General features: G+C 60.5%; 1 protein-coding gene across 1 annotated transcript; it reads left to right on the top strand.

Annotated features, from left to right (window-relative positions):
- The first annotated feature begins 1,886 nt into the window (after positions 1-1,886).
- ubxn1 (UBX domain protein 1) lies at positions 1,887-24,410 on the top strand. Its single transcript, XM_072489345.1, has 8 exons — positions 1,887-2,050; positions 4,390-4,505; positions 6,381-6,447; positions 8,004-8,195; positions 11,210-11,261; positions 17,021-17,131; positions 18,471-18,651; positions 24,063-24,410. Exons 1-8 carry the CDS (start codon positions 1,977-1,979, stop codon positions 24,101-24,103), a joined length of 834 nt encoding a protein of 277 aa, XP_072345446.1. The 5' UTR covers positions 1,887-1,976; the 3' UTR covers positions 24,104-24,410.
- Positions 24,411-24,674: the final 264 nt, after the last annotated feature.

Below are 24,674 nucleotides of genomic sequence, written 5' to 3'. Positions count from 1 at the left end.
GGGGGGTTTTAGGGGCTGGAGGAGGTTACAGAGATAGGGAGGGTTGTAGGGGCTGGAGGAGGTTACAGAGATAGGGAGGGTTGTAGGGACTGGAGAAGGTTACAGAAATAGAGAGGGTTGTAGGGGCTGGAGGAGGTTACAGAGATAGGGAGGGTTGTCGGGGCTGGAGGAGGTTACAGAGATGGGGAGGGTTGTAGGGGCTGGAGGAGGTTACAGAGATAGGGAGGGTTGTAGGGGCTGGAGGAGGTTACAGAGATAGGGAGGGTTGTAGGGGCTGGAGGAGGTTACAGAGATAGGGAGGGCTGTAGGGGCTGGAGGAGGTTACAGAGATAGGGAGGGTTGTAGGGGCTGGAGGAGGTTACAGAGATAGGGATGGTTGGCGGGGCTGGAGGAGGTTACAGAGATAGGGAGGGTTGTAGGGGGCTGGAGGAGGTTACAGAGATAGGGAGGGTTGTAGGGGGCTGGAGGAGTTTACAGAGATAGGGAGGGTTGTAGGGGTTGGAGGAGGTTACAGAGATAGGGAGGGGTGTAGGGGCTGGAGGAGGTTACAGAGATAGGGAGGGCTGTAGGGGCTGCAGGAGGTTACAGAGATAGGGAGGGTTGTAGGGGCTGGAGGAGGTTACAGAGATAGGGAGGGTTGGCGGGGCTGGAGGAGGTTACAGAGATAGGGAGGGTTGTAGGGGGCTGGAGGAGGTTACAGAGATAGGGAGGGTTGTAGGGGGCTGGAGGAGGTTACAGAGATAGGGAGGGGTGTAGGGACTGGAGGAGGTTACAGAGATAGGGAAGGGTGTAGGGGCGGGAGGAGGTTACAGGGATAGGGAGGGTTGTAGGGGCTGGAGGAGGTTACAGAGAGGGAGGGTTGTAGGGGCTGGAGGAGGTTACAGAGATAGGGAGGGATGTAGGGGCTGGAGGAGGTTACAGAGATAGGGAGGGTTGTAGGGGCTGGAGGAGGTTACAGAGATAGGGAGGGTTGTAGGGGCTGGTGGAGGTTACAGAGATAGGGAGGGTTGTAGGGGCTGGAGGAGGTTACAGAGATAGGGAGTGTTGTCTGGGCTGGAGGAGGTTACGGAGATAGGGAGGGGTGGAGGGGCTGGAGGGGGTTACAGAGATAGGGAGGGGTGTAGGGACTGGAGGAGGTTACAGAGATAGGGAGGGTTGTAGGGGCTGGAGGAGGTTACGGAGATAGGGAGGGGTGTAGGGACTGGAGGAGGTTACAGAGATAGGGAGGGTTGTAGGGGCTGGAGGAGGTTACAGAGATAGGGAGGGTTGTAGGGGCTGGAGGAGGTTACAGAGATAGGGAGGGTTCTAGGGGCTGGAGGAGGTTACAGAGATAGGGAGTGTTGTCGGGGCTGGAGGAGGTTACAGAGATAGGGAGGGTTGTAGGGGCTGGAGGAGGTTACGGAGATAGGGAGGGTTGTAGGGGCTGGAGGAGGTTACGGAGATAGGGAGTGTTGTCGGGGCTGGAGGAGGTTACGGAGATAGGGAGTGTTGTCGGGGCTGGAGGGGGTTACAGAGATAGGGAGGGGTGTAGGAACTGGAGGAGGTTACAGAGATAGGGAGGGGTGTAGGGACTGGAGGAGGTTACAGAGATAGGGAGGGTTGTAGGGGCTGGAGGAGGTTACAGAGATAGGGAGGGGTGTAGGGGCTGGAGGAGGTTACAGAGATAGGGAGGGTTGTAGGGGCTGGAGGAGGTTACAGAGATAGGGAGGGTTGGCGGGGCTGGAGGAGGTTACGGAGATAGAGAGGGGTGTAGGGGCTGGAGGAGGTTACAGAGATAGGGAGGGGTGTCGGGACTGGAGGAGGTTACAGAGATAGGGAGGGTTGTAGGGGCTGGAGGAGGTTACGGAGATAGGGAGGGGGCGAGAACGTGCGGGAGTTGAAGATATTGCTGAACGGGACATTGTGTGGAATGGGATTTAGTTCCGAGATCTCTCGGTGCCAGAGGGGTTTGGAGTTCGAGTTGGGTTCTGTTTGAAATGTGTTTTTCTCTTCCCAGGGAGAAGGCTTTGGCACTGTCTGGAAACCAGGGAATTGAAAAAGCCATGGACTGGTACGGTTCTGTCCTTCCTCCTCAGCCAATGGGGGGTAATGTGGGTGTGAGGGGTGGGGGTGCAATGTCCCAAACACAGGCAACGCTGTGGGAGGGCAGGTATGACACAGGCTCCTTTTTGCTGTGCAGCAGACATGCCTCAGACAGTCACGTTCTTACCTCTTGGGTGAGACGGTTGTGGGTTCTATTCCCACTCTCTGTGGAAGTACTGAGGGAGTGCCGCACTGTCAGAGGGTCAGTACTGAGGGAGTGCCGCACTGTCAGAGGGTCAGTACTGAGGGAGTGCCGCACTGTCAGTGGGTCAGTACTGAGGGAGTGCCGCACTGTCAGAGGGTCAGTACTGAGGGAGAGCCGCACTGTCAGAGGGTCAGTACTGAGGGAGTGCCGCACTGTCAGTGGGTCAGTACTGAGGGAGTGCCGCACTGTCAGAGGGTCAGTACTGAGGGAGTGCCGCACTGTCAGAGGGTCAGTACTGAGGGAGCGCCGCACTGTCAGAGGGTCAGTACTGAGGGAGTGCCGCACTGTCAGAGGGTCAGTACTGAGGGAGTGCCGCACTGTCAGAGGGTCAGTACTGAGGGAGTGCCGCACTGTCAGAGGGTCAGTACTGAGGGAGAGCCGCACTGTCAGAGGGTCAGTACTGAGGGAGCGCCGCACTGTCAGAGGGTCAGTACTGAGGGAGTGCCGCACTGTCAGAGGGTCAGTACTGAGGGAGTGCCGCACTGTCAGAGGGTCAGTACTGAGGGAGTGCCGCACTGTCAGAGGGTCAGTAGTGAGGGAGTGTCGCACTGTCAGAGAGACAGTACTGATTGAGTGCCGCACTGTCAGAGGGTCAGTACTGAGGGAGTGCTGCACTGTCGGAGGGTCAGTACTGAGCGAGGGCCGCACTGTCAGAGGGTCAGTACTGATTGAGTGCCGCACTGTCAGAGGGTCAGTACTGAGGGAGTGCCGCACTGTCAGAGGGTCAGTACTGATTGAGTGCCGCACTGTCAGAGGGTCAGTACTGAGGGAGTGCCGCACGGACAGAGGGTCAGTACTGAAGGAGTGTCGCACTGTCAGAGGGTCAGTACTGAGGGAGTGCCGCACTGTCAGAGGGGCAGTACTGAGGGGAGTGCCGCACTGTCAGAGGATCAGTACTGAGGGAGTGCTGCACTTTCAGAGGGTCAGTACTGAGGGAGTGCCGCACTGTCAGAGGGTCAGTACTGAGGGAGTGCCGCACTGTCAGAGGGTCAGTACTGAGGGAGCGCCCCACTGTCAGAGGGTCAGTACTGAGGGAGTGCCGCACTGTCAGAGGGTCAGTACTGAGGGAGTGCCGCACTGTCAGAGGGTCAGTACTGAGGGAGCGCCGCACTGTCAGAGGGTCAGTACTGAGGGAGTGCTGCACTGTCAGAGGGTCAGTACTGAGGGAGTGCCGCACTATCAGAGGGTCAGTACTGAGGGAGTGCTGCACTGTCAGAGGGTCAGTACTGAGGGAGTGCTGCACTGTCAGAGGGTCAGTACTGAGGGAGTGCCGCACTATCAGAGGGTCAGTACTGAGGGAGCGCCGCACTGTCAGAGGGTCAGTACTGAGGGAGCGCCGCACTGTCAGAGGGTCAGTACTGAGGGAGTACCGCACTGTCAGAGGGTCAGTACTGAGGGAGTGCCGCACTATCAGAGGGTCAGTACTGAGGGAGTGCCGCACTGTCAGAGGGTCAGTACTGAGGGAGTGCCGCACTGTCAGAGGGTCAGTACTGAGGGAGTGCTGCACTGTCGGAGGGTCAGTACTGAGGGAGTGCCGCACTGTCAGAAGTTCAGTACTGAGGGAGTGTCGCACTGTCAGAGGGTCAGTACTGAGGGAGTGCTGCACTGTCGGAGGGTCAGTACTGAGGGAGTGCCGCACTGTCAGAGGGTCAGTACTGAGGGAGTGCCGCACTGTCAGAAGTTCAGTACTGAGGGAGTGCCGCACTGTCAGAGGGTCAGTACTGAGGGAGTGCTGCACAACCAGAGGGTCAGTACTGAGGGAGTGCCGCACTGTCAGAGGGTCAGTACTGAGGGAGTGCCGCACTGTCAGAGGGTCAGTACTGAGGGAGTGCTGCACTGTCGGAGGGTCAGTACTGAGGGAGTGCCGCACTGTCAGAGGGTCAGTACTGAGGGAGTGCCGCACTGTCAGAGGGTCAGTACTGAGGGAGTGCCGCACTGTCAGAAGTTCAGTACTGAGGGAGTGTCGCACTGTCGGAGGGTCAGTACTGGGTTGCTGGGAGGTATTTGAAGGTCCAGTTTAGGTTCCAATGTCCGGGCGTTGTGATTGATGAAGGTGTTGGTGAATGATGGTCACGCAGCTATCCGTGTGTTTGGTTCCTCAGGCTCATCGAACACGAAGACGATCCAAATCTGGATGAACCGTCCGTGGCATCGCAGGGAGATGTCGTGGGAACCACAGAGAAACCTGAAATCGGGTCTGCCGAGATGACCTTTGAAGGTCAGTGAAAGGTTGTCATCACCGACGGTTTGACCGTAGGGTCAACTCTTTGAGAGATCTGCCTTCTTCGTCCCTCTTCCCTACCCCCATACCCCCACAGTCCTGAAAACGTCCCCCATGTTTGATTGAGATGTCCCAAACCCTCAATGATCAGGATGGATCAGATGAGGAGAAACTGTTGGCTGTGATGAAGGCACCAGAACCAGTCAGAGGGTCAGTGCTGAGGGAGCCGCACTGTCAGAGGGTCAGTACTGAGGGAGTGCCGCACTGTCAGAGGGTCAGTGCTGAGGGAGCCGCACTGTCAGAGGGTCAGTACTGAGGGAGTGCCGCACTGTCAGAGGGTCAGTGCTGAGGGAGTGCCGCCCTGTCAGAGGGTCAGTACTGAGGGAGTGCCGCCCTGTCAGAGGGTCAGTACTGAGGGAGTGCCGCGCTGTCAGAGGGTCAGTACTGAGGGAGCGCCGCGCTGTCAGAGGGTCAGTACTGAGGGAGAGCCACACTGTCAGAGGGTCAGTACTGAGGGAGAGCTGCACTGTCAGAGGGTCAGTACTGAGGGAGCGCCGCGCTGTCAGAGGGTCAGTACTGAGGGAGTACCGCACTGTCAGGGGGTCAGTACTGAGGGAGTGCCGCACTGTCAGAGGGTCAGTACTGAGGGAGCGCTGCACTGCCAGAGGGTCAGTACTGAGGGAGTGCCGCACTGTCAGAGGGTCAGTACTGAGGGAGTGCTGCACTGTCAGAGGGTAAGTGCTGAGGGAGTGCCGCACTGTCAGAGGGTCAGTACTGAGGGAGTGCCGCACTGTCAGAGGGTCAGTACTGAGGGAGTGCCGCGCTGTCAGAGGGTCAGTACTGAGGGAGAGCCACACTGTCAGAGGGTCAGTACTGAGGGAGAGCTGCACTGTCAGAGGGTCAGTACTGAGGGAGCGCCGCGCTGTCAGAGGGTCAGTACTGAGGGAGTGCCGCACTGTCAGAGGGTCAGTACTGAGGGAGCACCGCACTGTCAGTGGCTCAGTACTGGGGGAGTGCTGCACTGTCAGAGGGTCAGTACTGAGGGAGCGCCGCGCTGTCAGAGGGTCAGTACTGAGGGAGTGCTGCACTGTCAGAGGGTCAGTACTGAGGGAGCACCGCACTGTCAGTGGCTCAGTACTGGGGGAGTGCTGCACTGTCAGAGGGTCAGTACTGAGGGAGTGCTGCACTGTCAGAGGGTCAGTACTGAGGGAGTGCTGCACTGTCAGAGGGTCAGTACTGAGGGAGTGCCGCACTGTCAGAAAGTCAGTACTGAGGGAGTGCCGCACTGTCAGAGGGTCAGTACTGAGAGAGTGCCGCACTGTCAGTGGCTCAGTACTGGGGGAGTGCTGCACTGTCAGAGGGTCAGTACTGAGGGAGTGCCGCACTGTCAGTGGCTCAGTACTGGGGGAGTGCTGCACTGTCAGAGGGTCAGTACTGAGGGAGTGCCGCACTGTCAGAGGGTCTGTACTGAGGGAGTGCCGCACTGTCAGAGGGTCAGTACTGAGGGAGTGCTGCACTGTCAGAGGGTCAGTACTGAGGGAGTGCCGCACTGTCAGAGGGTCAGTACTGAGGGAGTGCTGAAGCTTTGGAGATCTTCGAGAGGAGCCCCATCTTCTGTCTCCCGGCGATATAAATGACGGAAGGTGCAAACCCGCTGTTTGGAATCCTGGATCAGGCGCCTCCTCCGGTTCCTGCATTCCGGATCCCTGCCCGTGTGTTTTCCAGCATTTTAAACGAGGTCGCGCGTAATCAGTGCCGGGCTGCGGGCGGGCGTGTCGCGCAGCCCTGCCCTCCCGGCTCGACAGCAGCCGCCTCTGTCCCCAGCCGTGAATCCCCGCTTCGTTCACCGTCTGTTTGCATTTTCCCTGACAGAAAACTCCGACCAGATCCAACGTAACACGGCGCTCTCGGAGGAGGAGAAGAAAGAGCAGCTGAAACGGTAAGCGGTGAATTACGGGGCCGATGTGTTGGGGGTGAGCACAGCCCAACCGACCGGCTCGATCCCCCTTCACCCCAGGGATCACCCCCGTGAACCTTCTCCGGACAGTCGCCAAATCTATCCCTCCCCGGATGAGGAAGTGTCTGCGGGGCTCCAGATGTGGTCTCCCCGCACAGCTGGAGTAAAATGCCCCGAGATTAATACTCGGCTCCCCTGCCTATAAAAACGTTCCCACTGCCTTCCAAGTCACTCAGTGAATCGTAGAATCCCCATGGTGCAGGAGGCCATTCGGCCCATCGAGTCTGCACCGTCCCTCTGAAAGGGCGCCCCATGTTGGACCACTCCCCTGCCCTATCCCCGTAACCCCCCACCTAACCTGCACATCTTTGGACTGTGGGAGGAAACCGGAGCACCCGGAGGCAACCCACACAGACACGGGGAGGACGTGCAGACTCCGCACAGACAGCTACCCAAGCCGGGAATCAAACCCGGGACCCTGGAGCTGTGAAGCCGCTGGGCTAACGCTGTGCCGCCCTCTGTGTGTCTCGTGTCCACCCACCTGTGGCTGGGATTTGGGGCTACGCTGAGTGGAGACAGTCTCACGTTTGAGCATTCATCGGCAAATCCCCCCCCCCCCCCAACCCTGATCCCCCTCCCCATTCCCCCAACCCTGAACCCCTCCCCATCCCCCCAAACCTGACCCCCCCCTCCCCATCTCGCCCAACCGTGACCCCCCCCTCCCCATCTCCCCAACCGTAACCCCCATCCCCCCCAACCCTGATCCCCACCCCCACCAACCCTGACCCCCATCCCTGACCCCCCCAACCCTGACCCCCCTCCCCATCCCCCCCAACCCTGACCCCCCTCTCCATCCCCCCAACCCTGACCCCCCCCTTCCCCATCCCCCCCAACCCTCACCCCCCCTCCCTCCCAACCCTCACCCCCCCCCTCCCCATCCGCCCCAACCCTGACCCCCATCCCCACCCCCCAACCCTGACCCCCATCCCTGACCCCACCAACCCTGACCCCCCTCTCCACCCCACCAATCCCCCAACCCCCCTCTCCACCCCCCCAATCCCCCCAACCCTGACCCCCCAACCCTCACCCCCGCCTCCCCATCCCCCCCAACCCTCCCCCCTCCCCATCTCCCTCCTCCCCCTCCCCATCTCCCCCCTCCCCATACCCCCCAACCTTAACCCCCACCCCCCCAACCCTTACCCCCATCCCCCCAACCCTAACCCCACTCCCCATCCAATAACCCCCATCCCCCCTCCCCAACCCTGACCCCACAACCCCCTCTCCCCACCCTCCCTTCTCCCCTCCTCCCCAGCCCCACCAACCCTAACCCCCCTCCTCATCCCCTCCCAACCCTAACCCCCCTCCCCAACCCTAACCCCCCCCACCTCCCTCTCCCCACCCCCTTCTCCCCGCCCCAACCCTGACTCCCCAACCCTGAACCCCCCCCCCCCAACCCTGGGTGCGCACTTGTCATAATATCAAAGTGATCTTTTGCTCGTTCAACTGCATAATGTCTGGACTGTGCCCCCCCCTCGCAGATTGGAAGAGTTGATGAAACAGCGACAGCTGGAGCGGGAGGAGCGGGAGAAGAAGGACGAGATTGACCGGGAGAAGCAGCGGCGGAAGCAGGGCCAGGAGCTGTCGATGATCCGGCAGAAGATGCAGGAGGAGGAGCTGAGGAAGATGGCGGACGACAGGAGAAAGGAAAAACTCGAGGACATCTGGGCCAAGTAACCGCAGCCGAGAAGCCCGACTGGCCTGGCCGTCGCGGGGTGGGGGGTCCGCCGTGGTGGGGGTGAGGGGGCGGGTCCGCAGCTGTGTGGGGGGGCGCGGTGTGGGGAGGAGGGGGCCTGTCAGCAGCTGTGTGGGGGGGGGGAGGGGGCGGGTCCGCAGCTGTGTGGGGGGGCGCGGTGTGGGGAGGAGGGGGCCTGTCAGCAGCTGTGTGTGGGGGGGGGTGTCCGCCGCGGTGTTGAGGGGGGGGGGGGTCCATCGCGGTGTTGGAGGGGGGGGTCCGTCGCAGTGTTGAGGGGGGGCCGCCGCAGTGTGGGGGGTGGAAGTTGGAAGAGTGAGTAAGCCGGGTGGGACGGGTCTTTGATTATGCTGCCCGCTTTCCCCAGGCAGCGGGAGGTGTAGACGGAGTCAATGAACAAAGAACAAAGAACAAAGAAATGTACAGCACAGGAACAGGCCCTTCGGCCCTCCAAGCCCGTGCCGACCATGCTGCCCGACTAAACTACAATCTTCTACACTTCCTGGGTCCGTATCCCTCTATTCCCATCCTATTCATGTATTTGTCAAGATGCCCCTTAAATGTCCCTATCGTCCCTGCTTCCACCACCTCCTCCGGTAGCGAGTTCCAGGCACCCACTACCCTCTGCGTAAAAAACTTGCCTCGTACATCTACTCTAAACCTTGCCCCTCTCACCTTAAACCTATGCCCCCTAGTAACTTACCCCTCTACCCTGGGGAAAAGCCTCTGACTATCCGCTCTGTCTATGCCCCTCATAATTTTGTATACCTCTATCAGGTCGCCCCTCAACCTCCGTCGTTCCAGTGAGAACACACCGACTTTATTCAACCGCTCCTCATAGCTAATGCCCTCCATACCCGGCAACATCCTGGTAAATCTCTTCTGCACCCTCTCTAAAGCCTCCACATCCTTCTGGTAGTGTGGCGACCAGAATTGAACACTATACTCCCAAGTGTGGCCTAACTAAGGTTCTATACAGCTGCAACATGACTTGCCAATTCTTATACTCAATGCCCCAGCCAATGAAGGCAAGCATGCCGTATGCCTTCTTGACTACCTTCTCCACCTGTGTTGCACCCTTTCAGTGACCTGTGGACCTGTACTCCGAGATCTCTTTGACTTTCAATACTCTTGAGGGTTCTACCATTCACTGTATATTCCCTTCCTGCATTAGACCTCCCAAAATGCATTACCTCACATTTGTCCGGATTAAACTCCATCTGCCATCTCTCTGCCCAAGTCTCCAAACAATCTAAATCCTGCTGTATCATCTGACAGTCCTCATCGCTATCCGCAATTCCACCAACCTTTGTGTCGTCTGCAAACTTACTAATCAGACCAGTTACATTTTCCTCCAAATCATTTATATATACTACAAACAGCAAAGGTCCCAGCACTGATCCCTGTGGAACACCACTGGTCACAGCCCTCCAATTAGAAAAGCATCCTTCCATTGCTACTCTCTGCCTTCTATGACCTAGCCAGTTCTGTATCCACCTTGCCAGCTCACCCCTGATCCCGTGTGACTTCACCTTTTGTACTAGTCTACCATGAGAGACCTTGTCAAAGGCCTTACTGAAGTCCATATAGACAACATCCACTGCCCTACCTGCATCAATCATCTTAGTGGCCTCGAAAAACTCTATATCAAGTTAGTGACACACGACCTCCCCTTCACAAAACCATGCTGCCTCTCACTAATACGTCCATTTGCTTCCAAATGGGAGTAGGTCCTGTCTCAAAGAATTCTCTCCAGTAATTTCCCTACCACTGAAGTAAGGCTCACCGGCCTGTAGTTCCCGGGATTATCCTTGCTACCCTTCTTAAACAGAGGAACAACATTGGCTATTCTCCAGTCCTCCGGGACATCCCCTGAAGACAGCGAGGATCCAAAGATTTCTGTCAAGGCCTCAGCAATTTCCTCTCCAGCCTCCTTCAGTATTCTGGGGTAGATCCCATCAGGCCCTGGGGACTTGTCTACCTTAATATTTTTTAAGACACCCAACACCTCGTCTTTTTGGATCACAATGTGACCCAGGCTATCGACACCCCCTTCTCCAGACTCAACATCTACCAATTTCTTCTCTTTGGTGAATACTGATGCAAAGTATTCATTTAGTACCTCGCCCATTTCCTCTGGCTCCACACATAGATTCCCTTGCCTATCCTTCAGTGGGCCAACCCTTTCCCTGGCTACCCTCTTGCTTTTTATGTACGTGTAAAAAGCCTTGGGATTTTCCTTAACCCTATTTGCCAAAAGACTTTTCGTGACCCCTTCTAGCCCTCCTGACTCCTTGCTTAAGTTCCTTCCTACTTTCCTTATATTCCACACAGGCTTCGTCTGTTCCCAGCCTTTTAGCCCTGACAAATGCCTCCTTTTTCTTTTTGACGAGGCCTACAATATCACTCGTCATCCAAGGTTCCCGAAAATTGCCGTATTTATCCTTCTTCCTCACAGGAACATGCCGGTCCTGTATTCCTTTCAACTGCCACTTGAAAGCCTCCCACATGTCAGATGTTGATTTGCCCTCAAACATCCGCCCCCAATCTAGGTTGCAATGCAATGGATGGGAGGCAGGTCCGTGCGATGGACTGGGCTGCGTTCACGATTCTCTGAAGTTTCTTGTGGTCTTGGGCCGAGCAGGCTGGGGTGCAGCCGGATAGGATGCTTTCTGTGGTGCGTCTGTAAAAGATTTAGCGAGTGGCTCTCCAGGGGAAGAGGGCAGTGTTTTGAGGGACTCCTCTCGTACCTCTGCAACGTTGGTTCCCAGCCAGACCAGTCGGGGAACCGTCTCCTGGGCTGTGGGTGTGGACAGAATTCTCACAAGACGTTCCCAAAGAGCTGGGGACCACTCCGACGCAATGAGCTTTCGCATTCACCTGACACTCGCAATCTGACTCAAAGTCCACTGGGTTTGCTGGGCTGTGGGGGTGAGAGAGTGAAGCAGATTAAGCAGGATGCTCTCTTATCGCTCGATTGTTTCTCTTTATCAGGCAGAGAGTTCGGGAGAAGATTGAGAGGGACAAGGCGGAGAGAGCCCTGAAGGTAAGAATCGCCGCTCGGCTTCCTCCAGCGTGGGCCACGGGGTCAGGTTCTGAGGGAGTGTGTGCGCCCCGGGGGCAGGTTCTGAGGGAGTGTGTGTGCCCGGGGGGCAGGTTCTGAGGGAGTGTGTGTGTCCGGGGGGCAGGTTCTGAGGGAGTGTGTGCGCCCGGGGGGCAGGTTCTGAGGGTGTGTGTGCGCCCGGGGGGCAGGTTCTGAGGGAGTGTGTGCGCCCGGGGCAGGTTCTGAGGGAGTGTGTGCCCGGGGGCAGGTTCTGAGGGTGTGTGTGCGCCCGGGGGGCAGGTTCTGAGGGAGTGTGTGTGCCCGGGGGGCAGGTTCTGAGGGTGTGTGTGCGCCCGGGGGGCAGGTTCTGAGGGAGTGTGTGCGCCCGCGGGGCAGGTTCTGAGGGTGTGTGTGCGTCCGGGGGGCAGGTTCTGAGGGTGGGTGTGTGCCCGGGGGCAGGTTCTGAGGGAGTGTGTGTGTCCGGGGGCAGGTTCTGAGGGTGGGTGTGTCCGGGGGGCAGGTTCTGAGGGAGTGTGTGCCCGGGGAGCAGGTTCTGAGGGAGTGTGTGTCCGGGGCAGGTTCTGAGGGAGTGTGTGTGCCCGGGGGGCAGGTTCTGAGGGAGTGTGTGCGCCCGGGGGGCAGGTTCTGAGGGAGTGTGTGCGCCCGCGGGGCAGGTTCTGAGGGTGTGTGTGCGTCCGGGGGGCAGGTTCTGAGGGTGGGTGTGTGCCCGGGGGCAGGTTCTGAGGGAGTGTGTGCGTCCGGGGGGCAGGTTCTGAGGGAGTGTGTGTGTCCGGGGGCAGGTTCTGAGGGTGGGTGTGTCCGGGGGGCAGGTTCTGAGGGAGTGTGTGTGCCTGGGGGGCAGGTTCTGAGGGAGTGTGTGTGCCCGGGGGGCAGGTTCTGAGGGACTGTGTGTGCCCGGGGGCAGGTTCTGAGGGAGTGTGTGCCCGGGGGGCTGGTTCTGAGGGAGTGTGTGTGCCCGGTGGGCTGGTTCTGAGGGAGTGTGTGTGCCCGGGGGGGGTTCTGAGGGAGTGTGTGCGCCCGGGGCAGGTTCTGAGGGAGTGTGTGTGCCCGGGGGGCAGGTTCTGAGGGAGTGTGTGTGCCCGGGGCAGGTTCTGAGGGAGTGTGTGTGCCCAGGGGGCAGGTTCTGAGGGAGTGTGTGCGCCCGGGGGGCAGGTTCTGAGGGAGTGTGTGTGCCCGGGGCAGGTTCTGAGGGAGTGTGTGTCCGGGGGACAGGTTCTGAGGGAGTGTGTGTCCGGGGGGCAGGTTCTCAGGGAGTGTGTGCGCCCGGGGGGCAGGTTCTGAGGGAGTGTGTGTCCGGGGGGGGTTCTGAGGGAGTGTGTGTGCACGGGGGCAGGTTCTGAGGGAGTGTGTGCGCCCCGGGGGCAGGTTCTGAGGGTGTGTGTGTGCCCGGGGGGCAGGTTCTGAGGGAGTGTGTGCGCCCCGGGGGCAGGTTCTGAGGGAGTGTGTGTGCCCGGGGGGCAGGTTCTGAGGGAGTGTGTGCCCGGGGGGCAGGTTCTGAGGGAGTGTGAGTCGGGGGGCAGGTTCAGAGGGAGTGTGTGTGCCCGGGGGGCAGGTCCTGAGGGAGTGTGTGTGCCCGGGGCAGGTTCTGAGGGAGTGTGTGTCCGGGGGGGGTTCTGAGGGAGTGTGTGTGCCCGGGGGGCAGGTTCTGAGGGAGTGTGTGCGCCCGGGGGCAGGTTCTGAGGGAGTGTGTGTGCCCGGGGGGCAGGTTCTGAGGGAGTGTGTGTGCCCGGGGGGGGTTCTGAGGGAGTGTGTGCGCCCAGGGGGGCAGGTTCTGAGGGAGTGTGTGCGCCCGGGGGGCAGGTTCTGAGGGAGTGTGTGTGCCCGGGGGGCAGGTTCTGAGGGTGGGTGTGTGCCCGGGGGGCAGGTTCTGAGGGAGTGTGTGTGCCCGGGGGGGGTTCTGAGGGAGTGTGTGCGCCCAGGGGGGCAGGTTCTGAGGGAGTGTGTGCGCCCGGGGGGCAGGTTCTGAGGGAGTGTGTGTGCCCGGGGGGCAGGTTCTGAGGGAGTGTGTGTGCCCGGGGCAGGTTCTGAGGGAGTGTGTGTCCGGGGGGGGTTCTGAGGGAGTGTGTGTGCCCGGGGGGCAGGTTCTGAGGGAGTGTGTCCGCCCGGGGGCAGGTTCTGAGGGAGTGTATGCGCTCGGGGGCAGGTTCTGAGGCATGTGTGCCCCGGGGGGCAGGTTCTGAGGGAGTGTGTGCGCGCGCCCGGGGGCAGGTTCTGAGGGAGTGTGTGTGCCCGGGGGGAGGTTCTGAGGGAGTGTGTGTGCCCGGGGGGAGGTTCTGAGGGAGTGTGTGCGCCCGGGGGGCAGGTTCTGAGGGAGTGTGTGTACCCGGGGGGCAGGTTCTGAGGGAGTGTGTGTGCCCGGGGCAGGTTCTGAGGGAGTGTGTGTGCCCGGGGGGCAGGTTCTGAGGGAGTGTGTGTACCCGGGGGGCAGGTTCTGAGGGAGTGTGTGCGCCCGGGGGCAGGTTCTGAGGGAGTGTGTGTGCCCGGGGAGCAGGTTCTGAGGGAGTGTGTGTACCCGGGGGGCAGGTTCTGAGGGAGTGTGTGTACCCGGGGGGCAGGTTCTGAGGGAGTGTGTGCGCTCGGGGGGCAGGTTCTGAGGGAGTGTGTGTCGGGGGGCTGGTTCTGAGGGAGTGTGTGCCCGGGGGGCTGGTTCTGAGGGAGTGTGTGTGCCCGGGGGGCAGGTTCTGAGGGAGTGTGTGCGCCCGGGGGGCAGGTTCTGAGGGAGTGTGTGTCCGGGGGCAGGTTCTGAGGGAGTGTGTGTGCCCGGGGGGCAGGTTCTGAGGGAGTGTGTGTGCCCGGGGGGAGGTTCTGAGGGAGTGTGTGCGCCCGGGGGGCAGGTTCTGAGGGAGTGTGTGTACCCGGGGGGCAGGTTCTGAGGGAGTGTGTGTGCCCGGGGCAGGTTCTGAGGGAGTGTGTGTGCCCGGGGGGCAGGTTCTGAGGGAGTGTGTGTACCCGGGGGGCAGGTTCTGAGGGAGTGTGTGCGCCCGGGGGCAGGTTCTGAGGGAGTGTGTGTGCCCGGGGAGCAGGTTCTGAGGGAGTGTGTGTACCCGGGGGGCAGGTTCTGAGGGAGTGTGTGTGCCCGGGGGGCAGGTTCTGAGGGAGTGTGTGCGCTCGGGGGGCAGGTTCTGAGGGAGTGTGTGTCGGGGGGCAGGTTCTGAGGGAGTGTGTGCCCGGGGAGCTGGTTCTGAGGGAGTGTGTGTGCCTGGGGGGCAGGTTCTGAGGGAGTGTGTGCGCCCGGGAGCAGGTTCTGAGGGAGTGTGTGTGCCTGGGGGGCAGGTTCTGAGGGAGTGTGTGTACCCGGGGGGCAGGTTCTGAGGGAGTGTGTGCTCCCGGGGGCAGGTTCTGAGGGAGTGTGTGTACCCGGGGGGCAGGTTCTGAGGGAGTGTGTGCGCTCGGGGGGCAGGTTCTGAGGGAGTGTGTGTCGGGGGGCAGGTTCTGAGGGAGTGTGTGCCCGGGGGGCTGGTTCTGAGGGAGTGTGTGTGCCTGGGGGGCAGGTTCTGAGGGAGTGTGTGCGCCCGGGAGCAGGTTCTGAGGGAGTGTGTGTGCCTGGGGGGCAGGTTCTGAGGGAGTGTGTGTACCCGGGGGGCAGGTTCTGAGGGAGTGTGTGCGCCTGGGGGCAGGTTCTGAGGGAGTGTGTGTCCGGGGGCAGGTTCTGAGGGAGTGTATGTGCCCGGGGGGCAGGTTCTGAGGGAGTGTGTGCGCCCGGGGGCAGGTTCTGAGGGTGGGTGGGTGCCCGGGGGCAGGTTCTGAGGGAGTGTGTGCTCCCGGGGGCAGGTTCTGAGGGAGTGTGTGTCCGGGGGCAGGTTTCTGAGGGAGTGTGTGTGCCCGGGGGCAGGTTCTGAGGGTGTATGTGCGCCCGGGGGCAGGTTCTGAGGGAGTGTGTGCGCCCGGGGGGCAGGTTCTGAGGGAGTGTGTGCGCCCGGGGGGCAGGTTCTGAGGGAGTGTGTGCGCCCGGGGGCAGGTTCTGAGGGAGTGTGTGTCCGGGGGGCAGGTTCTGAGGGTGTATGTACGCCCGGGGGCAGGTTCTGAGGGTGGGTGCGTGCCCGGGGGCAGGTTCTGAGGGAGTGTGTGCGCCCGGGGGCAGGTTCTGAGGGAGTGTGCGCCCGGGGGGCAGGTTCTGAGGGAGTGTGTGCGCCCGGGGGCAGGTTCTGAGGGAGTGTGTGTCCGGGGGGGCAGGTTCTGAGGGTGTATGTGCGCCCGGGGGCAGGTTCTGAGGGTGGGTGCGTGCCCGGGGGGCAGGTTCTGAGGGAGTGTGTGTGCCCGGGGGGCAGGTTCTGAGGGAGTGTGTGTGTCCGGGGGCAGGTTCTGAGGGAGTGTGTGTGCCCGGGGGGCAGGTTCTGAGGGAGTGTGTGCGCCCGGGGGCAGGTTCTGAGGGTGGGTGGGTGCCCGGGGGCAGGTTCTGAGGGTGGGTGGGTGCCCGGGGGCAGGTTCTGAGGGTGGGTGGGTGCCCGGGGGCAGGTTCTGAGGGAGTGTGTGCGCCCGGGGGGCAGTTTCTGAGGGAGTGTTTGTGTCCGGGGGCAGGTTCTGAGGGAGTGTGTGTGCACGGGGGCAGGTTCTGAGGGAATGTGTGTGCCTGGGGGGCAGGTTCTGAGGGAGTGTGTGTGTCCGGGGGCTGGTTCTGAGGGAGTGTGTGTGCCTGGGGGGCAGGTTCTGAGGAAGTGTGTGCACCCGGGGGCTGGTTCTGAGGGTGGGTGTGTCCGGGGGGCAGGTTCTGAGGGAGTGTGTGTGCACGGGGGCAGGTTCTGAGGGAGTGTGTGTGCCCGGGGGCTGGTTCTGAGTGAGTGTGTGCGCCCGGGGGCTGGTTCTGAGGGAGTGTGTGTGCCCGGGGGGCAGTTTCTGAGGGAGTGTGTGCGCCCAGGGGCAGGTTCTGAGGGAGTGTGTGCGCCCCGGGGGCAGGTTCTGAGGGAGAGTGTGCGCCCGGGGGCAGGTTCTGAGGGAGTGTGTGTGCCCGGGGGCAGGTTCTGAGGGAGTGTGTGTGCCCGGGGGCAGGTTCTGAGGGTGTGTGTGCGCCCGGGGGCAGGTTCTGAGGGAGTGTGTGCCCGGGGGGCAGTTTCTGAGGGAGTGTGTGCGCCCAGGGGCAGGTTCTGAGGGAGTGTGTGCGCCCCGGGGGCAGGTTCTGAGGGAGTGTGTGTGCCCGGGGGGCAGGTTCTGAGGGAGTGTGTGCGCCCGGGAGCAGGTTCTGAGGGAGTGTGTGTGCCTGGGGGGCAGGTTCTGAGGGAGTGTGTGTGCCCGGGGCAGGTTCTGAGGGAGTGTGTGTGCCCGGGGGGCAGGTTCTGAGGGAGTGTGTGTGCCCGGGGGCAGGTTCTGAGGGTGGGTGGGTGCCCGGGAGCAGGTTCTGAGGGAGTGTTGTGTCCGGGGGCTGGTTCTGAGGGTGGGTGTGTCCGGGGGGCAGGTTCTGAGGGTGGGTGGGTGCCCGGGGGCAGGTTCTGAGGGAGTGTGTGTGCCCGGGGGCAGGTTCTGAGGGAGTGTTTGTGCCCGGGGGCAGGTTCTGAGGGAGTGTTTGTGCCCGGGGGGCAGGTTCTGAGGGTGGGTGTGTCCGGGGGGCAGGTTCTGAGGGTGGGTGGGTGCCCGGGGGCAGGTTCTGAGGGAGTGTGTGTGCCCGGGGGCTGGTTCTGAGGGAGTGTTTGTGTCCGGGGGCAGGTTCTGAGGGTGGGTGGGTGCCCGGGGGCAGGTTCTGAGGGTGGGTCGATGCAGCCCACATCGAGCCTTTAACTGAATCGTGTCCTCTTTCTGCCATTGTCCAGTTCGGGAGCAGTTGTACAGCTGCCCCATCACCCGTGCCTGCAACACCGGTGGTCCCTCAGTCCAGCCAGGGGACGCCAGCCAAAAGGGAGTACGATGAATGTAGACTACAGGTGAGGACACTTTGCCTTTCTGCATCTTACACCCTCCGTGGTATGGGACAGCGGTGCTCGGCAGAGGAGCACCTGCAACCGGCCCTGGAGAACCCCCTTCTCGTGTCCACCCTCACCCCAGACCGCCCGCCATCTCCCCACCAACCAGAGGGCTCCATTTATAAACAACCTGAATCGGATTGACCCCTCTTTGACACCCACTGGGTCTGAGATGAGGGGTGGGGGGGGGGGGGGGGGGAAATGTCGTCCGAGGAAGAGAGGCTCAGTAAATCGTGTTTACGTTCTCTGGAGTTCAGAAGAAAGAGAGACGATCGAATCGAGGCCCACACCATTCTGAAGGGGTTCTGACAGGGTGGAGGCCGAGAGATTGTTTCCCCGCCAGTCGGAGGATCTGAAACACGGAAGAGGGGCGCAGCGTCAGGATAAGGGGGCCGATCATTCAGGACTGAGGAGAAATATCTTCACTCGGGGAAGGAGGCGGCCATTTTGGGGACTGAGACGAGGGAGAATCTCTTCACTCGGGGAAGGAGGCGGCCATTTGGGACACTGAGACGAGGGAGAATCTCTTCACTCGGGGAAGGAGGCGGCCATTTGGGACACTGAGACGAGGGAGAATCTCTTCACTCGGGGAAGGAGGCGGCCATTTGGGACACTGAGACGAGGGAGAATCTCTTCACTCGGGGAAGGAGGCGGCCATTTTGGGGACCGGGTCGAGGAGAAATTTCTTCACTCAATAGGGTTTGAAGTTTTTAAAATTCTCCCCCCCCCAGAGGATTGTGGATGGGTGCCCCATCGTGGAATCTACTGAAGGCTGTGGGATGGACGGATTTTGGGGGTCTTGGTGGGGGTGGGGGGGGGGGGGGGGGGGGGGGAAATGGAGCCGGAGCCCCAGACAACCCACGGTCGTATTGAGAGGCGCACCAGGCTCGATGGGCCGAACGGTCTTCACGTTAGCATTGCAGCTTGCCCTCGATGAGGTGGGAGGCCAGGGCACCAGGTGCGTTGCCCGCAGAGCTGGCGAGACAGCGACTTTAGGATGAGGCATCCTGCCATCATGGCTTTGGGGCAAATTTCCCGGCTGGGAAACGGAAGCTCTCCCCCAGCCGGTATTTAAATTTGAGCCGCTCGAAGTTGGCGCCTGATATGAGGCGCACCCATCTACCCAGCACTGCTCGCCCTCTACCCAGGGCTGTTATCGGGGCAGGGCGCTTGGCTCTGCCTCCGGAGGCATTCCCCCATTGCACAAGGGTTAAGGCTGCCCGATCTCGGCGAGGAGGAGGGGGAAGGAGAGGTTATATCGATCCCGAGCTGACCCTGTTGTCTCCCGCCCTGCCTTCAGATCCGGCTATTAGACGGCACGCAGCTCACGCAATCCTTCAAAAGCCGGGAGCAGCTGGCGGCCGTCAGGCTCTACATTCAACTGCAGCAACAGGACGACACCGGCAACTTCAACCTCATGACCTCTTTCCCACGGAAAGTCTTCTCCGAGGAGGATATGGAGAAACCTCTCCAGGAGTTGGGTAAGGAGCGGGGGATTGGTCTCTCTGGGATCTTGCCATGTACGAATCGGTGACAGGGTCTCTGACACAGCCAGAGTGGCGGTTTCACAAACAGCAGCCAGTCATCGGAGGGTCAGTACAGAGGGAGTGCCGCACTGTCAGAGGGTCAGTACTGAGGGAGCGCCGCACTGTCAGAGGGTCAGTACTGAGGGAGTGCCGCACTGTCAGAGGGTCAGTACTGAGGGAGTGCCACACTGTCAGAGGGTCAGTACTGAGGGAGTGCCGCACTGTCAGAGGGTCAGTACTGAGGGAGCGCCGCACTGTCAGAGGGTCAGTACTGAGGGAGTGCTGCACTGTCAGAGGGTCAGTACTGAGGGAGTGCTGCACTGTCAGAGGGTCAGTACTGAGGGAGTGCCGCACTGTCAGAGGGTCAGTACTGAGGGAGTGCTGCACTGTCAGAGGGTCAGTACTGAGGGAGTGCTGCACTGTCAGAGGGTCAGTACTGAGGGAGTGCCGCACTGTCAGAGGGTCAGTACTGAGGGAGTGCCGCAATGTCAGAGGGTCAGTACTGAGGGAGCACGGCACAGTCAGAGGGTCAGTACTGAGGGAGTGCCGCACTGTCAGAGGGTCAGTACTGAGGGAGTGCCGCAATGTCAGAGGGTCAGTACTGAGGGAGTGCCGCACTGTCAGAGGGTCAGTACTTAGGGAGTGCCGCACTATCAGAGGGTCAGTACTGAGGGAGCGCCGCACTGTCAGAGGGTCAGTACTGAGGGAGTGCCGCACTGTCAGAGGGTCAGTACTGAGGGAGTGCCGCGCTGTCAGAGGGTCAGTACTGAGGGAGTGCTGCACTGTCAGAGGGTCAGTACTGAGGGAGCGCCGCACTATCAGAGGGTCAGTACTGAGGGAGTGCCGCACTGTCAGAGGGTCAGTACTGAGTGAGTGCCGCACTGTCAGAGGGTCAGTACTGAGGGAGCGCCGCACTGTCAGAGGGTCAGTACTGAGGGAGTGCCGCGCTGTCAGAGGGTCAGTACTGAGGGAGTGCCGCACTATCAGAGGGTCAGTACTGAGGGAGCGCCGCACTGTCAGAGGGTCAGTACTGAGGGAGTGCCGCACTGTCGGAGGGTCAGTACTGAGGGAGTGCCGCACTGTCAGAGGGTCAGTACTGAGGGAGTGCCGCACTGTCGGAGGGTCAGTACTGAGGGAGTGCCGCACTGTCAGAGGGTCAGTACTGAGGGAGTGCCGCACTATCAGAGGGTCAGTACTGAGGGAGCGCCGCACTGTCAGAGGGTCAGTACTGAGGGAGTGCCGCACTGTCAGAGGGTCAGTACTGAGGGAGTGCCGCGCTGTCAGAGGGTCAGTACTGAGGGAGTGCTGCACTGTCAGAGGGTCAGTACTGAGGGAGCGCCGCACTGTCAGAGGGTCAGTACTGAGGGAGTGCCGCAATGTCAGAGGGTCAGTACTGAGGGAGTGCCGCACTGTCAGAGGGTCAGTACTGAGGGAGTGCGGCACTGTCAGAGGGTCAGTACTGAGGGAGTGCCGCACTGTCAGAGAGTCAGTGCTGAAGGAGTGCCGCACTGTCAGAGGGTCAGTACTGAGGGAGTGCCGCACTGTCAGAGGGTCAGTACTGAGGGAGTGCCGCACTGTCGGAGGGTCAGTACTGAGGGAGTGCCGCACTGTCAGAGGGTCAGTACTGAGGGAGTGCCGCACTGTCGGAGGGTCAGTACTGAGGGAGTGCCGCACTGTCAGAGGGTCAGTACTGAGGGAGTGCCGCACTATCAGAGGGTCAGTACTGAGGGAGCGCCGCACTGTCAGAGGGTCAGTACTGAGGGAGTGCCGCACTGTCAGAGGGTCAGTACTGAGGGAGTGCCGCACTGTCAGAGGGTCAGTACTGAGGGAGTGCCGCGCTGTCAGAGGGTCAGTACTGAGGGAGTGCTGCACTGTCAGAGGGTCAGTACTGAGGGAGCGCCGCACTATCAGAGGGTCAGTACTGAGGGAGCGCCGCACTGTCAGAGGGTCAGTACTGAGGGAGCCGCACTGTCAGAGGGTCAGTACTGAGGGAGTGCCGCACTGTCAGAGGGTCAGTACTGAGTGAGTGCCGCACTGTCAGAGGGTCAGTACTGAGGGAGCGCCGCACTGTCAGAGGGTCAGTACTGAGGGAGTGCCGCGCTGTCAGAGGGTCAGTACTGAGGGAGCGCCGCACTATCAGAGGGTCAGTACTGAGGGAGCGCCGCACTGTCAGAGGGTCAGTACTGAGGGAGTGCCGCACTGTCAGAGGGTCAGTACTGAGGGAGTGCCGCGCTGTCAGAGGGTCAGTACTGAGGGAGTGCTGCACTGTCAGAGGGTCAGTACTGAGGGAGTGCTGCACTGTCAGAGGGTCAGTACTGAGGGAGTGCTGCACTATCAGAGCGTCAGTACTGAGGGAGTGCGGCACTGTCAGAGGGTCAGTACTGAGGGAGTGCGGCACTGTCAGAGGGTCAGTACTGAGGGAGTGCTGCACTATCAGAGGGTCAGTACTGAGGGAGTGCGGCACTGTCAGAGGGTCAGTACTGAGGGAGTGCCGCACTGTCAGAGGGTCAGTACTGAGGGAGAGCCGCACTGTCAGAGGGTCAAAGAACAAAGAAATGTACAGCACAGGAACAGGCCCTTCGGCCCTCCAAGCCCGTGCCGACCATACTGCCCGACTAAACTACAATCAGTACTGAGGGAGTGCCGCACTGTCAGAGGGTCAGTACTGAGGGAGTGCTGCACTGTCGGAGGGTCAGTACTGAGGGAGTGTTGCACTGTCCGAGGGTCAGTACTGAGGGAGTGCCGCACTGTCAGAGGGTCAGTACTGAGGGAGTGCCGCACTGTCAGAGGGTCAGTACTGAGGGAGTGTTGCACTGTCAGAGGGTCAGTAATGAGGGAGCGCCGCACTGTCAGAGGGTCAGTACTGAGGGAGTGCCACACTGTCAGAGGGTCAGTACTGAGGGAGTACCGCACTGTCAGAGGGTCAGTACTGAGGGAGTGCCGCACTGTCAGAGGGTCAGTACTGAGGGAGTGCCGCACTGTCAGAGGGTCAGTACTGAGGGGGTGCCGCACTGTCGGAGGGTCAGTGGTGAGAGAGCGCCGCACTGTCAGAGGGTCAGTACTGATGGAGTGCCGCACTGTCAGAGAGTCAGTACTGAGGGAGTGCCGCACTGTCAGAGGGTCAGTACTGAGGGAGTGCCGCACTGTCGGAGGGTCAGTACTGAGGGAGTGCCGCACTGTCAGAGGGTCAGTACTGAGGGAGCGCCGCACTGTCAGAGGGTCAGTACTGAGCGAACTCCTCCCCTCCCTCACCTGCCCAATTGTGGCCGTGAGCCCCCCCTGAGAGGGCAGGCGGAGCCTCGTTTAAACATCTGTGCGGCCTGGATGCTGAGTGTGTTAGTCGTGTCCCGTAAGTACGATCCCACGGATCGATGTCGGCGGGGTGGGAAGGGAGGCAGTCGGTCTATATGCGTCCGCAGTGAATTAATGCCCCGTGTCCGCAGCGAATTAATGCCCCGTGTCCGCAGTGAGTTAATGCCCGTGTCCGCAGTGAATTAATGCCCCGTGTCCGCAGTGAATTAATGCCCCGCGTCCGCAGTGAATCAATGCCCCGTGTCCGCAGTGAATTAATGCCGCGTGCCCGCGGTGAATTAATGCCCCGCGTCCGCAGTGAATTAATGCCCCGCGTCCGCAGTGAATTAATGCCCCGCGTCCGCAGTGAATTAATGCCCCGTGTCCGCAGTGAATTAATGCCCCGCGTCCGCAGTGAAATAATGCCCCGTGTCCGCAGTGAATTAATGCCCCGTGTCGCAGTGAATTAATGCCCCGCGTCCGCAGTGAATTAATGCCCCGTGTCCGCAGTGAATTAATGCCCCGTGTCTGCAGTGAATTAATGCCCCGTGTCCGCAGTGAATTAATGCCCCGTGTCCGCAGTGAAATAATGCCCCGTGTCCGCAGTGAATTAATGCCCCGTGTCGCAGTGAATTAATGCCCCGCGTCCGCAGTGAGTTAATGCCCCGCGACCGCAGTGAATTAATGCCCCGCGTCCGCAGTGAGTTAATGCCCCGCGTCCGCAGTGAATTAATGCCCCGCGTCCGCAGTGAATTAATGCCCCGTGTCCGCAGTGAAATAATGCCCCGTGTCCGCAGTGAATTAATGCCCCGTGTCGCAGTGAATTAATGCCCCACGTCCGCAGTGAATTAATGCCCCGTGTCCGCAGTGAATTAATGCCCCGTGTCTGCAGTGAATTAATGCCCCGTGTCCGCAGTGAATTAATGCCCCGTGTCCGCAGTGAATTAATGCCCCGCGTCCGCAGTGAATTAATGCCCCGCGTCCGCAGTGAATTAATGCCCCGCGTCCGCAGTGAATTAATGCCCCGCGTCCGCAGTGAATTAATGCCCCGTGTCCGCAGTGAACTAATGCCCCGTGTCCGCAGTGAATTAATGCCCCGAGTCCGCAGTGAATTAATGCCCCGCGTCCGCAGTGAGTTAATGCCCCGCGACCGCAGTGAATTAATGCCCCGCGTCCGCAGTGAATTAATGCCCCGCGTCCGCAGTGAGTTAATGCCCCGCGACCGCAGTGAATTAATGCCCCGCGTCCGCAGTGAGTTAATGCCCCGCGTCCGCAGTGAATTAATGCCCCGCGTCCGCAGTGAATTAATGCCCCGCGGCCGCAGTGAATTAATGCCCCGCGTCCGCAGTGAAATAATGCCCCGCGTCCGCAGTGAATTAATGCCCCGCGTCCGCAGTGAATTAATGCCCCGCGTCCGCAGTGAATTAATGCCCCGCGTCCGCAGTGAATTAATGCCCCGCGTCCGCAGTGAATTAATGCCCCGCGTCCGCAGTGAATTAATGCCCCGCGTCCGCAGTGAATTAATGCCCCGCGTCCGCAGTGAATTAATGCCCCGCGTCCGCAGTGAATTAATGCCCCGCGTCCGCAGTGAATGAATGCCCCGCGTCCGCAGTGAATTAATGCCGCTCGTCCGCAGTGAATTAATGCCCCGCGTCCGCAGTGAATTAATGCCCCGCGTCCGCAGTGAATTAATGCCCCGCGTCCGCAGTGAATTAATGCCCCGCGTCCGCAGTGAATTAATGCCCCGCGTCCGCAGTGAATTAATGCCCCGCGTCCGCAGTGAATTAATGCCCCGTGTCCGCAGTGAATTAATGCCCCGCGTCCGCAGTGAATTAATGCCGCTCGTCCGCAGTGAATTAATGCCCCGCGTCCGCAGTGAATTAATGCCCCGCGTCCGCAGTGAATTAATGCCCCGCGTCCGCAGTGAATTAATGCCCCGCGTCCGCAGTGAATTAATGCCCCGCGTCCGCAGTGAGTTAATGCCCCGCGTCTGCAGTGAATTAATGCCCCGCGTCCGCAGTGAATTAATGCCCCGCGTCCGCAGTGAATTAATGCCGCCTCTTCCTGTTTTCCAGGTCTGGTTCCTTCTGCTGCTCTGTTTGTTTGCAAGAAATGAACCCTGTGAACGGTGGGGCGCGAAGGGGGAGAGGGGACCGTCCCACCTCCCCCACCCCCCCCAGCTCGAACTTCCTTCACCTCAACACCAAACGGTGTTGAATATGTTCCAGAAAATTCAGAACAAGGGCGTGAGAGAGAGAGAGAGAGAGAGAGAGACAGGACACGGGCTTGCGTTCTCGAGTCGGTGGAACAGCGCCTGTGAGTGTGCGAGCGTGCCACCCCCCCAGTGCTTTACCCGTGTGAAACTGGCCTTCTTTGAAAGGAACAATTTGTTTATCTCCAGATAAATTAAAGAGTGAAATAAAGAGGTGTGAAATTTTGTTACTAACCCCCCCCCCCCCCCGCCCCCTGCTGATTTCGCCCTGCGTTTCTTTTCTGCCACCTCGGTACACCAGGCTGCCGCTGTGCGTCGGCGGTGGAGGGTTTGAACGTTTACGGAAGGGGGAGCAATCGATCTGGGCAGATTTGTCCTGGGTGGGGTCTAGCGTCTGGGCTGATGCTGGAGCTGTGCTCGTCCACGGGAGGCGGGGGGGGGGGGGGGGGGAGTAATCCCTCGCACTCCCGACTCG

The sequence above is a fragment of the Scyliorhinus torazame genome, chromosome 24 (genome assembly GCF_047496885.1).
Source record: "Scyliorhinus torazame isolate Kashiwa2021f chromosome 24, sScyTor2.1, whole genome shotgun sequence".
NCBI lineage: Eukaryota > Metazoa > Chordata > Chondrichthyes > Carcharhiniformes > Scyliorhinidae > Scyliorhinus > Scyliorhinus torazame.
This window is presented reverse-complemented; position numbering and strand designations above follow the sequence as displayed.